Source organism: Mchenga conophoros, linkage group LG23 (assembly GCF_057382185.1).
Source record: "Mchenga conophoros isolate Kocher_MC1m ecotype Shallow Benthic linkage group LG23, M_conophoros_male_GT1.1, whole genome shotgun sequence".
Classification (NCBI taxonomy): domain Eukaryota; kingdom Metazoa; phylum Chordata; class Actinopteri; order Cichliformes; family Cichlidae; genus Mchenga; species Mchenga conophoros.
Genome location: NC_140547.1, coordinates 19,081,915 through 19,096,686, shown reverse-complemented (window position 1 = coordinate 19,096,686; position 14,772 = coordinate 19,081,915). Strand labels below are relative to the sequence as shown.

Sequence of the window (14,772 nt, the reverse complement as noted above, 5' to 3'; positions counted from 1 at the left end):
ACAAATGACCATAATTTCCTAACCGTAGGGGCTAGAAGGGTCATTCTTACACCGTTTTGTTCAGAAGAGATGGGGGAATCTTCAAGTGTTGACAATTTATCATTAAAATATGAATTTTTAGAGATATATGACATGGATGACTTGTTGACTTAGAAGCCACGAATTCCCCAATATGCAAATTTGAATGCCTGGAGCCCACATACATGATTGGCTGGCTGGGAAGCTGTGCAGGCCCTGATTTGTGGATTTGAATTCCTCAGCCCTCAGATATGATTGGCTGGCTTAGAAGCCATGAAGGCCCCAATATGCAAATTTGAATGCCTCAGGACACATATATGATTGGCTGGGAAACCGTGCAGGCCCTGATTTGAAAATTTGAATGTCTAAGTCCTCACAGAGGATTGGCTGCCTGGGGACCTGGCAGAAATATATAGAAATACTATGATTAAGCATAAATACTACATTTAGTAGAAATACTATGTTTTAGCACAAATACTATAAAAAGCAGAAATACTATAATTTAGCAGAAATACTATATTAAGCACAAATCCTATAAAAAGCAGAAATACTATATTAGGCACAAATCCTATAAAAAGCAGAAATAGTATGATTAAGCATAAATACTACATTTAGTAGAAATATTATGTTTTAGCACAAATCCTATAAAAAGCAGAAATACTGTACTGTGATTTAGTAGAAAAACTATAATTAATCAGAAATACTATATTTTGCACAAATCTTATAAAATAGCAGAAATACTAAGATTAACAGAATAGTAATAACTTACAAAATTACAAATATGGAGGCATATTGAAACAAATGCATAGAGGGACACACAAACACAGGCTCTAATTCAGTCAACCAGTCTAACTATATTCAATTTAAATCCTACAATGACATGCTGCCAAATAAGGGCAGGGTCCTCTCTCTCCCACTAAACAAACACACACACACACACACACACACACACACACACACACACACACACACACACACACACACACACACACAGAGGGAGAGAGCTGCCGAATTTAAATCCACCAATCAGAGTGGCTGTTTACGTTTTCCCGCCAAAACAGGTGCATCTTTTTACACACGCAGCACAGAGAGGCACAGGATTATTGCAGCCTATTTCTCATAGTGACGACTCCCCTCAAACAAATGACCATAATTTCCTAACCGTAGGGGCTAGAGCGGTCATTCTTACACCGTTTTGTTCAGAAGAGATGGGGGAATCTTCCAGTGTTTACAATTTATCATTAAAATATGAATTATTAAAGATATTTGACTTGTAATGCACCATAACTGAGTAGAGCGAAGCAAAAACTGCCTTGACTTGCCCTCAAACAACGCTTTGTAACTCTAAATCTATTTGGAGTATCGATATCATTCTTTCACCGTAAGAGACAGCAGGCTTTGGTGAACAATCATGGAAATTTTCCGGTCTCTGTGGAAATCCAACAAAAAGTTATGACGAGAGAAAAAAGTGGTTCATTTCCACAGTTTGAAATCTGAAGAAATCTGAGCGAGGGACAAATTTCCTACCCTCAAACAAACGTAATTCATGGCCAAATGGTAATAGGTGAGAAAACAATTCTTGAATTGTGAGCGTCAGGAGTGTCTGAAGATATACCAGGACAAGCCTCATGTCTTAACTTTGCTTCGTTAAGGAGATATGACGATTCGAATATGCCTCTCATTACAGAAATCCAGCGGTGATTTCTAACAAACTCTCCATTGACTTTGTATGGAGAGGTTTGAGACCTTGTGTTGGTCTGAGGAGATTTGCCAAAATTCTATAAATCCCACAACAATGACAGTGACGTTTTCTGAAAGCCAGCAAAAATACCTACGTTTTGATGTATAATTTGTAGAAGTTGAGTGAAAATAGAGAAAGTAGCAAGAAGTTGTTTGGACATGAAGAGAAGACTGCAAAAGCTTCAGTGACACACTGGAAGCCAAGAGCATAGCAACCATAACAACGCATGTATTTTGTGAAAAATCACAATTGTGCAACTCAAAACTTTAAGAGGCATAAAAGTAAAACGGTAAAAGATTTGAAATAGCTGAATCATACCTGAATAGCCCAATAATTTGTGAACATTTTAAAATTTGAATGGTTGTTCTAGACGAAAGTATGAGGAAGTAGTTAGGTTTCAAAAACAAGCAAAATTTAGCAGAATTTTGGAAGTTTTCCATTCATTTCAATGGGACAAATTAAAGGAAAAAAGTGGAATATTTTAAAAAGTATAATAGCAAAAAATAGCAAAAATCATAGCAAGAAAGAGCAAAAATAGCAGAATAGTTTAAAATTTGAACGGTGAAAATAGCATAAAAATTGTGGAAGTAGTTAAGTGCCAAAAAGTGTACGGAAGCAACTGGAATAATAATAATAAAGTATAAAGAATAAAGAGAAACAGGAACTCAATAGTGTGGATGCTTAAAGCATCCACACAATAAACTAAACTGGGAAAACTAAAGCACAAGGAGCCACAGGGAAAAATCACACAGCTATGATGGAGGACGCAACACTGACAAAGAGAAACATGGGGCTTAAATACACTGAGGGATAACGAGGGGGAATGAGCCACAGGAGGAGAGCACAGCTGAGAGTAATTAGGCAGGACGAGGCAAGGGAAGCAAAACTAGAAACATTAACATAGAACAGACTGTGAAAGTAAAACAGGGAACACACTGACGGAACTCAAGACATGTGGACTTAACAGACTGGGGGAGACAGAACATAGGGATCTGAAACATGGAACAGAAAGGCACAGTAGATCAACATGAACATAACAACGCCACAGGGGAAGAGTAAAACAAAATGCAGGAACACAGGACCTCTTTCAAAATAAAACAGGAAACATAATGAGACGTAGACATGACAACCCAAACTTCACAATGTAAGACACAGACATGAAACACATGAAGAGCAGGGGAGATTTACCATAGTTGGAAACACGAGGGGGAAATAATAAGAACTAGAAACACTTAAGCATGATAACAAATGAACTTAGGAACCTGAAGGGCTTACATAAACTAAAACATCAAAATGAACTAAAACTCAAAACACTGGGTCATAAGACCCAGGATCGTGACATAAATAATAATAAAAAAAAATGTCGGTTTGTCTTATTGTATGTCCTGTTTGATCTTTGGAGTCAGTAACTTTATTAATGAGAATTATTAATGAGAATTATTAATGCAGAATTACGAAAAAATGTTAATAGTTTAAGCTTTTTCTGATATGTTAGTTAATACAATTCATTACACTGGCAATACACTGCAATAACAACCGACATGTGAATGATTACACAAGGAACTAACAAGAAGCAGGTGAAACCCCATTAAACTATGAAGAGGAAAAGAGGAAACGATAAACAACAAAACAAAAAGAAACAAGGAAATTTAGCAAATGTACTGTACTCCAAACAAGCAACGAATAAGTTATTGTTTATTCCAACAGGAAGTTATCTTTAAACCAGAGAAGTTATGAGGAAATCGTCATTCATCCAGCGTTGTGGAAAGAACAAGATTTTGTTATAGACTGCTGTAGTTTCCTTAAGCTGGGCATATACAGTGGGATGCAAAAGTTTAAACAATTTTGTTTTTTGTTTAAACAATTATTGAACACTTTCTGTAAATCCAATAAACTTCATTCCACTTCTCAAATATCACTGTGTGTGTCTCCTATATGATATATTTAACTGACCTTTTTATATTGTAACAACCAACAATTTATACAGGAAAATAATGACTATTAACAAGGTTGCCCAAACTTTTGCATCCCACTGTACTGTGAGATTTTTTCAGTCGTGTTGTTTAAATCCTGCTCAAACTGTGTCACTGAATCACAGGGGCTAGAAGTTCATATGTTACGATGCAGGGTCTCACACTACACGGCCCGATGCTGTGATGCTACCTGAGTGCTCACGCTGTGCGTCCATAACATGAAACTTATAACACAAAATCTGTCTCTTACTCTAACGAAAAACATTGACCAGGCAACTGCAACCGAGCAGCAATTGTATTCTATTTTATTCAATTGTATATAGTATTTTATTTAATTTTATTCTATTCTATTGTGTACAGTTGTGTACAGTATCTATTGATATCTTATTCCAGTGTTTTTCTTTTTTTCTAATTTTCCATTTAACTTCATCCACTGCTGTAACAAAACAAATTTCCGACGTGTAGGACTAATACAGGTTATCTTATCTTATCTTATGTCCATCCAACTCTTTTCACAGTTGTTGTAGTCGTGATAATTTTGAGGCCACATTGAAAAGCCTGAGATGAGCTTGCCAAAGTTCTACAAGTTGGGCATCCATCACTTGTGTCCAGATCACACCCTGCACTGCCATGCTACTCCATCTTTTTCACATTCATTTCTGAGTTTGTGCGTGCGCAGTGTGAGAGGCCACGTTGACACCCTCACGAGGGACAACCACTTTGATTTTCTTGCGACTATACAATTGATGACCGGGAGCCGGTTGTGAGGTGTTTTGTTACCCCATGTTCTCTCTTCTCAAAATCCCACAAGGCTGCCCGACACGATAGACGATGGGCAGGGCTGTAAGTACTCGGACTGTGTTTATTAAACGCAATATCGACAAGATCTTGGAGAAGCTCATGGCTCTGCAATATGGATAAGATACTGAAGAAGAACAACAGGACTTGAGAGACCTGGTGACCAGTGACGGACATTAGACCAACTGTAAAATTGGAAGCACTTTGTTCGCACTAACCAAAACAACTACGATCTTCATCTCATGAGGCCCCTCTGGCGCCAGCTGGATGCTCAAGGCAAAAGCTGACGGGAATAACAAATTCTCCTAAGATAACAAGACTGCGTTGTGACTTTCTCCGTTCTCATTCAAGGCCCCCCTCGTCAGCTGAAGATTGTTGACTTTTGCCTAATTGAGTGAAGGGACACTTTCTCCCAGCTGAACATTGAACACACACACACAGTCACACATACGCACGTACACTGACACAGACCTTCAAAGCTTATGTCTTCTTTGTTGTGAGATGTGCTGATTCATGTGCTGAGGTGTTTTTTGCTGTTCTTAAGCTGTTCTCCCTGTTGCAGCTCAGTCTGGGGGGAGCTCTTTTTTCTCCTCGTCTTTCCTCATGTTGTGCATTTTCCATTGTTATACCTCTCTGACCTGTCTTCCCCATGTCATGTTTGTGTAATGTATGTATGGTTGGAAGGGTAAGATGGCGCTGGCAAACGGTCGGCAGCCTTAACCCAATTTCCTTTGGGGTCAAACTTCAGGATCAATAAAATTTTATTGAGTTGAATTTGAATTGAATGTATACTACACGATGCATGACACACGATTAAGGCCAAGACATGACTGAAAAATCTGGTCAAAATGGGCCAAAAATCGCACAGTGTATGCCCAGTTTTAGTGGGCACTTCGTTTCTCTGTTAGGAGAACTTCCTACTACCATTCATGCTGCTCATAAACCTTTCCTATTAGTATAAACTTAGCAGCTATGAATACATATTTTTTAAAGTTTCCAGTCAGATTGAATTTATACCTGACAGGACATGTCATGGTCTCCCAGTCCTCATGTTGTGTCTCGATTGCTCTGCCTCTCTTTGGTGTCAAATCTTTGCACTACATGTGTCATGAAAGCTCAGATGAAACTTAGACCTTCTGTTATTTAGCCTCTACATCAATGAGTGTGTCATGGCAAAAATGTGCAAATGTATGAATTATACTGTAATGTATACACTTAAAAAACACACAAAGTGAAGAACATAATAATGTTAGGAATGGGAAGATTCATGAGGTGGCTTGACCAGTCTTCTCTTACTCTTGATATAAGACTAAAGGTTTACTCTTCTGAATATAATTCAAAATAATCTGTTAGAACAGACATTTTCATTGAGATGACTTAAATTGTAAGGTGAGCTTTAAAAATGTATATTATTCTCTGTTCACATTTCAGTTTGAAGTATCATCATCAGAGGCTGCCTCCCCGTGGATACTGCTAAGATCTTTATACACGGTATAATTCAGTCCCATGTTGGTGACAAACTGGCCAAACAGTCTCTAAACCACTCAAGTCTTTTTATAAACAAACTTTACAAAAATCTGGACAAAAAGTAAAAGATATAAAGTAAAAAAAAAGGAACAAGAGAATATAAACATTAGCACTACTTACCAAAGGCCATGTTAAGGAAGGCGGGGAGAGTTTGTTCTCTTGGAATGGACAGATTTTCATGTTCTAGTTGTGTATTAGTTTTCTCTATTAGTTAGTCTTGAGTTCAGTTTCTTCTAGAGTCTCTTAGTTTTCATTATTTATATTTCGAGTTCTTGAGTGATTATGTTTTCGATTATGTTCTTATATTGTGTCCAGTCTGTCCTAGTCTTGTCTCTGTTCTGCCATCACTGTTCCCATGTTTGTTTACCTTTGTTCCTCCGGTCATGTCTCCATGTCCACCTGCTCTCTCTCTGTTCTGTCTTCAATACTATCTGTGTGGTTATAACGTATGTAGTCCTGTCCCTGCTTCCCCTCCTATACTCCTCCACAGGACTGTGTGTGTTATTGTGAGGTGCAGTGAGAGCTTTGCCTCTGTAGACCACATTCACCACCACATGTAAATCAAACAATTAAAATGTAATTGAAGTTCATATTTTCAGCTATAATTCAAGCAGTTTTGTGTTAATTCTTCATCAACTTTCAGGAATTACAGTCATTTTTATACACAGTCACTCAATTGCAGACACAATTCAAAAATAACTGGAGAAATTAACACAATAGTGAATGTGAGGACAGTTTTTCTGCAAGAACCTTTTTGGATCCCGTTTGAGTTGCTGTCTGTTTGTGGGTCTTTCTACTTTCAGGTTTGTATTTAATCATGGAAAAGCTGCTCTTTTGGGTTAAGATGAGTTGACTGATTTCACCATTGAAGAATATGCTTTTTCTTTATCTTAAAAAAAATTGGGTTACTTTTGCAGGATGTTTTGAGTCATTATCCATTTGCACTGCTAAGCAACATCTAATAACTTTCGCAGCCTTTGTCTGCGTTGTCCGATCAGACTCCGACATTGTTATTTATAATGTGCACATTATAAACTGCGCCCTAGTGGCCCAGTTTCAATGGCAGCCACATTTCCCCATTCCACCATGCTGCCACCATCATGTTAGACAGATCATGTGGTATGCTTTCTCTCATAAACAGTTTCTGTTCTTCTCTACTTTTCTCTTCTCTTAATTCTGGTACAACTTGTCCTTGGTTTCACCTCTCCAGAGATTGTTTTACAGAACAATGCCAGCTATATTAGATGTTTTCTTCCAAAGTCTAATCTAAATTTCCTGGTGTTAAATGTAACCAGTGGTTAAAACCTTGTTGGCTGTAGCAGTGATACACCTGTTTCCTCAAGAATGTTGTTGACTTTGTTAGATGTTGTAAAAATGTTTTTCTTTACTGTGGAATAATTCTGTCACCATGCCCAGTTTTGTTTTGTGGTCTTTCAGGACGTTTTGTGTTGTTGAGCTAATCAGTGCATTCATTTTCTTTAACAATCCATCACATTGTTGATTTAGCCAAGTCTTTGCTTTCTACCTAATATCTTTACTTTGAGTGTTCAAGGCCTCTTGCCCTTGCAGTAACATGTCTGTGTTTTTTTTAAAGTGAAAAACCATAAGAACAAGAAGTGATATTCAGCTGCAGAGAGAGTCAACACCAAGTGAAAGCACCACCAAAAGCCTCCATATTCCACTGTGATGGTGTACAGACGAAGAACGATAGCAACTGTGTCTTTGGAAGAAACATTATGGAGGGCATTGTAAGTACACAATTCATGTGAATCCTTTTTAAAGTTGCAGGGACTGGTGCCTATCCTGTATAGGGTGAGATACAGGGATACATACTAAGAAGGTGGGTAGTCTATCACAGGGCTAACACAAGGAAAAGAAGGCTTAAATTTAAACATACAGTCGCTGAGTCATCAGTTAACCTACCATGCAAGTTCTTGGACTGAAGAAGGACACCATGCAGATACAAGGAGAACATGCAAATTCCCCACATAATTTATTCACTGCATCTGCCAAGATGTGTGGCATAATGTGTCAGTTATACAGTATTATGTAACGCCTATCATATATATACATATATTCACTAACATGGTGACTATCAGGTCAATTATTTTAGTTGTCGAGGAAAACCTGTTATTTTACTGTTACTTGGTTATCATTTACAGGCACTGTCATTATTTCATCATTACTTCATTAGTCTGTATTACTTATCTTCAGTTTATCATGTATCATTTATTGTTTATTTCAGAGCACGTAGGATAAAACCCATTCTAGATGTAATACTCTATCATGTGGCGAAAGCACCTCTCGAGCTAGAGGGTCCAGTTGGGCCTCCTGCAGTCACTGGCAGGCTTACACAAACATGCACATACAGAGTTATGTAAAACACGCACGTTCACATACACACTTATTAAGGAAAGGGAGGTCGTCTCAGGACATGATCCCTGTTGGACATACACTCACAAAATACACACTCATGAACACACTATTGGTTAAGTTCCCAGAAAACCGGAGTGGAAACATCTGGAAGATGTTGTTGTTCTTAGCCATAGAAGGACATAGGAGTGAGAACTGACTGATACTTATCATGTGACTTGACGTCAACATTGCAATAAAAACCTTGTGAAGAGACTGTTCGGGGGAGATCAGCTCGTAAAGGCTTGTGATGCTCATCTTCCCCATATGTACATATGTATAATAAAAATCACTATTCTGACATCTACTGAGACCATGCAGTCGTTTGTCTCCTCCTCAAAAACTCGAATCTTGACATAGTTTTCCTGTTCATAAGCTTAAAAGCTGTTTTTAGATTATGATGTGAAACAAAAGCCAAACCAGAAGAATCACCGCTCTCCCTCTCCTCCTGTTTGTTGATATGAAAATGAAGGAGAACACACTTTCTAATATTCAAATGGACACACTGTTTTCAATCACTTTTGGATCCAGGTATGTGTATGGAAGGTCCAAATCCTTGTTTCTGGTTTTGATCTCTGCACTCAGCCTTTGGAGCTCTTCTTGAAATTCCATTATCTTTTTGCGAGGAAATTTATCAGTGAAAGGCTCCTCAGGGAAGTGGCCAAGTAGGACCTGGTAAGATTGACATTAGATCAACTAACCAATTACTTTTTGTTCAACTATGGGCATTTTTTTTCTTTGCTCTTATTGTGCATTACATAAAATACACACATGCATGATGATCTTTGTCTTTTATAAAGCCTTTGCAGAGCACTTACACGGTCAGATGACTCCTTGCTGAGTAGCCATAAGGTGGCCATGGCATGCACTGTGGTGTTAACACTGGGAAATGTGTTCAACATTGTTTTCTCAGTTGCTGTCTCCTTTGTTGTTGGTGGGGGAAGCTGCAAGGAGGTAGGACTATTGGGCATCCAGCCACCAAAGTCATACTGCATTGAGAAAGTAATGGATAAATATATCTATTAATAGGCGTGAAGTATAGCTTTGAAACACCAGAATGTGACATTAAAAACCATCACATTAAAAAAACAATACAATAAAATGTGGCTGCTCTCCCATGTGTTAAGTTCTTTAAAATCCAGTATTTATAATTGATTTATGAGGTTTAAATAGGTAGCAGAAAATCAGCTGGCAAGTTCCTATCTTGAGAAAAAAAACCCTGCAAAAATGTGCAGCAGTGCTAGACTGTTAAATGAAGATGCAAAGCTGAATATCACCAATGCTTGAACAGTTAGTGAATTTGGGGTAGCTAACATTACATGATGTCAACTAGCCTGATGGCTGAACTATTATAGGCACCAGGACAAAGAAAATGAAGGTGTAAAATGTCGATTTAAATTTCAATCCCAGTCAGACAAATTTGTAGCAAAAACATTCACACGTCACTTTTGTCTTTGATGAATCACTGGCTGAGCTTTTGGCCAGACAGAGGGCAGACTGGGGACTGGGGAAAAGTCAAATACCATTCACTGCTTGATATATGCTCAATCATCCAGATAAGGAAATTCCAGAAAGCTGATTCTGCGCTGGATGTTGTGTTTTCACCGAAAAACAAGGTCAACCACACTCTCTGAACAATACACAATCACTTTTAACTGAGGTAAATTAAAAGGCTTCACCTGTCCAGAGTTGACAGCTGAGTGCTGGGCGGAGCAAGTGAAGATCACCATGGTGACAAACTTGACCATCTCATTCTTAGTGGTGAATTTCTGTGGAATTCCTATAAATACAAAAGAATAAACTGTCAACACATAAATTCAATTAAAACTATTTCATGATAATATTCAACATTCACATTATCATCACCTGAATTGTTATTTGAAAGGAATCCATGTTCAAAAATTTCTTTGATCCAGTTCTGCAGTTCATGGTCTTCCTGGACATCAGCATCAATCTCGTAGTGGGTGAGTACTGGCTCCACAAACCTTTGGACAAATGGGGACACATTCAAACATTGTTTTTGGTTTCCCTGTAGCTTTCTATGCACATTAATTAAAAAAAGAACTATAATAACAGATGATTATCAAGTATATAAAATGTGTGAAAATCATTTCCACTCTGTAATTAGAGTTTTTACTCCTCTTATCAAGTTTATTTCCCACCACTGACATTGAGAGAGAGATTGGTATGTAAAGGGAAACTATTTACTGGGAAGGCCTGAGGAACTATTTTGTTTTGGTAAGCCTTTGTGAATGGATGAATAGCAAACATGGTTGCATGAATAACTGCATATAATTACAAAGTACAAACCAAGCACAAAGTGCAAGGCCTTTCCTGTGTGTGGAGAACAAACTGGGAAGGAGTTATTTTCCTTTTTATACAGTATAAATCATCCGAAAAGAAAGGAACAAGATTTTTTCTTAATGAATTTTCCTCTTTCCGTCAGCTTCTCAGACCTTGCACTCGCTACACTCTTCAGATCAATTACTTAGCTCGGGACCTTCTGATCTCTGAGAATGGATCTTTTGCTAAGGTATAAATAGTCCAATATATCTTCTTTTTAAGTATCATGTAGTATCCTCTAATTGTGCCTTGACTATTCACTAGTTTACAGCTTCTGGTGGAAAGGGTGCCGCCGAAATCCTGAAGAAATCACTGGCCACCGTGACCTACACCTCCCTCTGTATCCCAGATGATATTGAAGAGTGTGGATTGAAAGATGTACCAAGCTTCTACTACAGAGATGATGGACTCAAGCTTTGGGACATCATCCACAGGTTATATCACAACTTTGTCCGACAACACATAAAATATACAGGGAGTGCAGAATTATTAGGCAAGTTGTATTTTTGAGGAATAATTTTATTATTGAACAACAACCATGTTCTCAATGAACCCAAAAAACTCATTAATATCAAAGCTGAATGTTTTTGGAAGTAGTTTTTAGTTTGTTTTTAGTTTTAGCTATTTTAGGGGGATATCTGTGTGTGCAGGTGACTATTACTGTGCATAATTATTAGGCAACTTAACAAAAAACAAATATATACCCATTTCAATAATTTATTTTTACCAGTGAAACCAATATAACATCTCCACATTCACAAATATACATTTCTGACATTCAAAAACAAAACAACAACAAATCAGCGACCAATATAGCCACCTTTCTTTGCAAGGACACTCAAAAGCCTGCCATCCATGGATTCTGTCAGTGTTTTGATCTGTTCACCATCAAGATTGCGTGCAGCAGCAACCACAGCCTCCCAGATACTGTTCAGAGAGGTGTACTGTTGTCCCTCCTTGTAAATCTCACATTTGATGATGGACCACAGGTTCTCAATGGGGTTCAGATCAGGTGAACAAGGAGGCCATGTCATTAGTTTTTCTTCTTTTATACCCTTTCTTGCCAGTGTTGAAATCTCCCAATTCTTTTAATCTTTGGGCTGAAGGAAGGACAATACTCAGTGTATAAATGCTCAATCAACAATCATTTATTTCCATACAATTCAACACTTAAGAGCATTAGAACGTCCGGACGGGAGAGATGCTTGCAGAGGGTTACCGCATGTCTCAAAATGGTGGAGGGTTACTCAAGCTCTTATAGCCTTTAGTGGCCCCCACCTAGTCGTAAAAACCTAAACATTCACATTCTTTCTCTGCTACGGCGCCTAAGTTATGACCTCGACTCCCTGTCTTTCTGCTCTCTGTAAAGGTGGGGGCATGGAATGTGGTCTGTCTCCCCTGTCCTAGACACAGAGTCTCCTGCATACAACCTTTCTTTTCATGATTCAGCAGTAAAACATGTCAAGAACAGTGTGAGACATTCACAGCAGATCAAGGATACAAAGTGATGCACACTTTATCTATTGAACTACAAAATGAATATGTTCTTTTAACCCAAAAGTATAATGAGAACTAAACTACATACACAGCACACCATCTAAACTAAAGGAAATTATATGACCTACAGCAGTTAACATAATTCAACTACTTTAACTACAGATATAAGATAACATATGATAACAGAATAATCTCACACCAGCCACGCTGTGGAGTACTTGGACGCGTGTGATGGAGCATTGTCCTGCATGAAAATCATGTTTTTCTTGAAGGATGCAGACTTCTTCCTGTACCACTGCTTAAAGAAGGGGTCTTCCAGAAACTGGCAGTAGGACTGGGAGTTGAGCTTGACTCCATCCTCAACCCGAAAAGGCCCCACAAGCTCATCTTTGATGATACCAGCCCAAACCAGTACTCCACCTCCACCTTGCTGGCGTCTGAGTCGGACTGGAGCTCTCTGCCCTTTACCAATCCAGCCACAATCCAGCCTGTCAAGTCCTTCTTTTGACCCATTTTGCCAAAGGAAAGGAAGTTGCCTAATAATTCTGCACTCCCTGTAGTTTAATGATCATTTCATTACCTGATGTTTTAGTCTGATGGATACGCAACAGGAGACTAATATCTTCCATACGAGTAAATTCCTTTTTCCACTCCAATATTTGCATTAGTCCCATTTGCCCCAGTCTATAAAGTAAAGATACAACAGTTTGTGTTAAGATGAATTTAATAATTACATTGTATCTATAGATAGATAGTTAAGGCATTCACCCTTTGGCTGAAATGTAGGTCATTTCTGCAGTCTTAGTTAAAGAGAAGCGGATATCATAGGGCAGTGACTGGGCATTGTCTGCCTTCATGCAGTGTGCAATTCCCTCTTTTTCCCAGCTGAAAAAAAAAGTTTTAAGACATAAAGGATGCGGGTGGTCCCCATTCACAAACAATGCCTGTGTCTGAGAATAAACACAGAGGTGGATAATGTTATTAGCTTTAGTTATTAGATGTTAAAATAACAGCTCAGCACTCTTACCAATAGACTTGCTGTTGCTTCTCCAGCTCTTCCTGCCGACTGTACTTGGCTAGAAGACTGTTTTTTTCTTGAGAGGCTCTGAGAGCTTAAACATAGAAATGTGTACTGTTTTACAGCAATTACCTTTAAATATAGTATGGTTTGAATTTTGTCATTATTCTTTATACTTTATCTTTCTGTTTTTATCTTTCATGTTATCAGTAAATTACATGCATGATGTCAGGCAAGCATGTTTCCACAAACCTTCTCCCTCTTTGAAGCGGTGAACATCGCTGTTGGTGATCCATTGGTAGATAGGAAAGTGGTAGGTGTCTCCTTCAGGGGAAGTCACTTCTACCTTGGCTGCATACCAAGACATGTCTGGGAGGAGTAACCGATGTTCTTTGTCTACCTCGATCAGCAAAAGCTCTCCAAGGGAGACTGGGCAGGTCACAGTAAAACGTGACACCTAGAGTAATGACACACCAGCTTTGGAACATTTACAAGTGATCAAGATTACATACATATTATAATCGGGAGCTAGGCTGTAACGTTATAAAACATTTACTTTAATGGTGGGAAAAAATTGGTGTATTTGATGTAATAAATCAGTATTTAATCTAATTTAGCCAAAGATCAGCAAGCATGACACACATTTAAACATGGAGATGGGTATTTCTGACTTACTGCACCACTGTAGAAAGATGGCATGGAGCTCCACAGGCATTTGCGTTTGCTCGATCCATTAAGGCCAACCAGCTTAATGTAGATATTGTCAAAAGTGGTGGCAAAGCCCAGACTGCCAGTGAGCACAATAACTTCATAATCAACCATTTTCACCCCTGAAAGTAAAACAAAAATCCTGATGGTTAAAGAATTCTAATAATATATTTTTTATGACTTTCTTCTTTTTTTTGACAATGAATTAATCCCAAACCTGACACTGACTGAAATCCTTTCAAAAGTTATCTGTCTTACCTCTTCTAATGTCACCAAGAAGTTCCTTTGATGAACTGCTCTGCTCATGTAGCAGTACTGATGTCTCTATTTATGCACAATTTTGTGGGAGTGTCCTTTGAAATGAAACTGTCATCTCTGGTGAGATCATGGTCAACCAGTGGGACCTGGAAAAAAAAAAACAGCACATGCAATACAATACATTTTACACCTCATTTTACAAGATTATGAATATTTCTTATGTCTAGAAACTAATTACACACTGAAAAAAAATTACTGACTTTCTGTTACAGATATCTGTTTGACTGCTTTTTAAGGTTTTTGTAATCGTTCTATCAACGGAAATACTGGTACAGACATACAGTAAGAGAGTGCAGGAGTATGCAACTACAAATTTCTTTTTCAGGTCAACAACTACAGATGGGGACAAAATTATTAGGCCCCCCCAATAAGCTTTTTATTTTTTTGTGGAAAAAAAAAAACCTGTCAAAACCTAGTGA

General features: G+C 38.1%; 1 protein-coding gene across 1 annotated transcript; it reads right to left on the bottom strand.

The window, feature by feature from the left end:
• Positions 1-8,961: 8,961 nt before the first annotated feature.
• Positions 8,962-14,149, bottom strand: LOC146547070 (hydroperoxide isomerase ALOXE3-like). Its single transcript, XM_085263987.1, has 10 exons — positions 14,003-14,149; positions 13,580-13,784; positions 13,337-13,421; positions 13,078-13,194; positions 12,890-12,993; positions 12,150-12,246; positions 10,336-10,454; positions 10,149-10,249; positions 9,288-9,458; positions 8,962-9,141 (listed from the first exon to the last, which is right to left on the bottom strand). The coding sequence occupies exons 1-10, from the start codon at positions 14,147-14,149 to the stop codon at positions 8,962-8,964; spliced, it is 1,326 nt and encodes a 441-aa protein (XP_085120113.1).
• Between the last annotated feature and the right edge of the window lie 623 nt (positions 14,150-14,772).

Excerpts from the sequence above, each read along its gene's own strand:
- LOC146547070 (XM_085263987.1), bottom strand. The coding sequence starts at position 14,149 with ATGGTTGATTATGAAGTTATTGTGCTCACTGGCAGTCTGGGCTTTGCC. Across the intron at positions 12,247-12,889 it reads CCATCAGACTAAAACATCAG|AAAGGTTGTATGCAGGAGAC; the intron begins GTAATGAAATGA and ends AATCATGAAAAG. Across the intron at positions 9,142-9,287 it reads GCAAGGAGTCATCTGACCGT|GTCCTACTTGGCCACTTCCC; the intron begins GTAAGTGCTCTG and ends CAATCTTACCAG.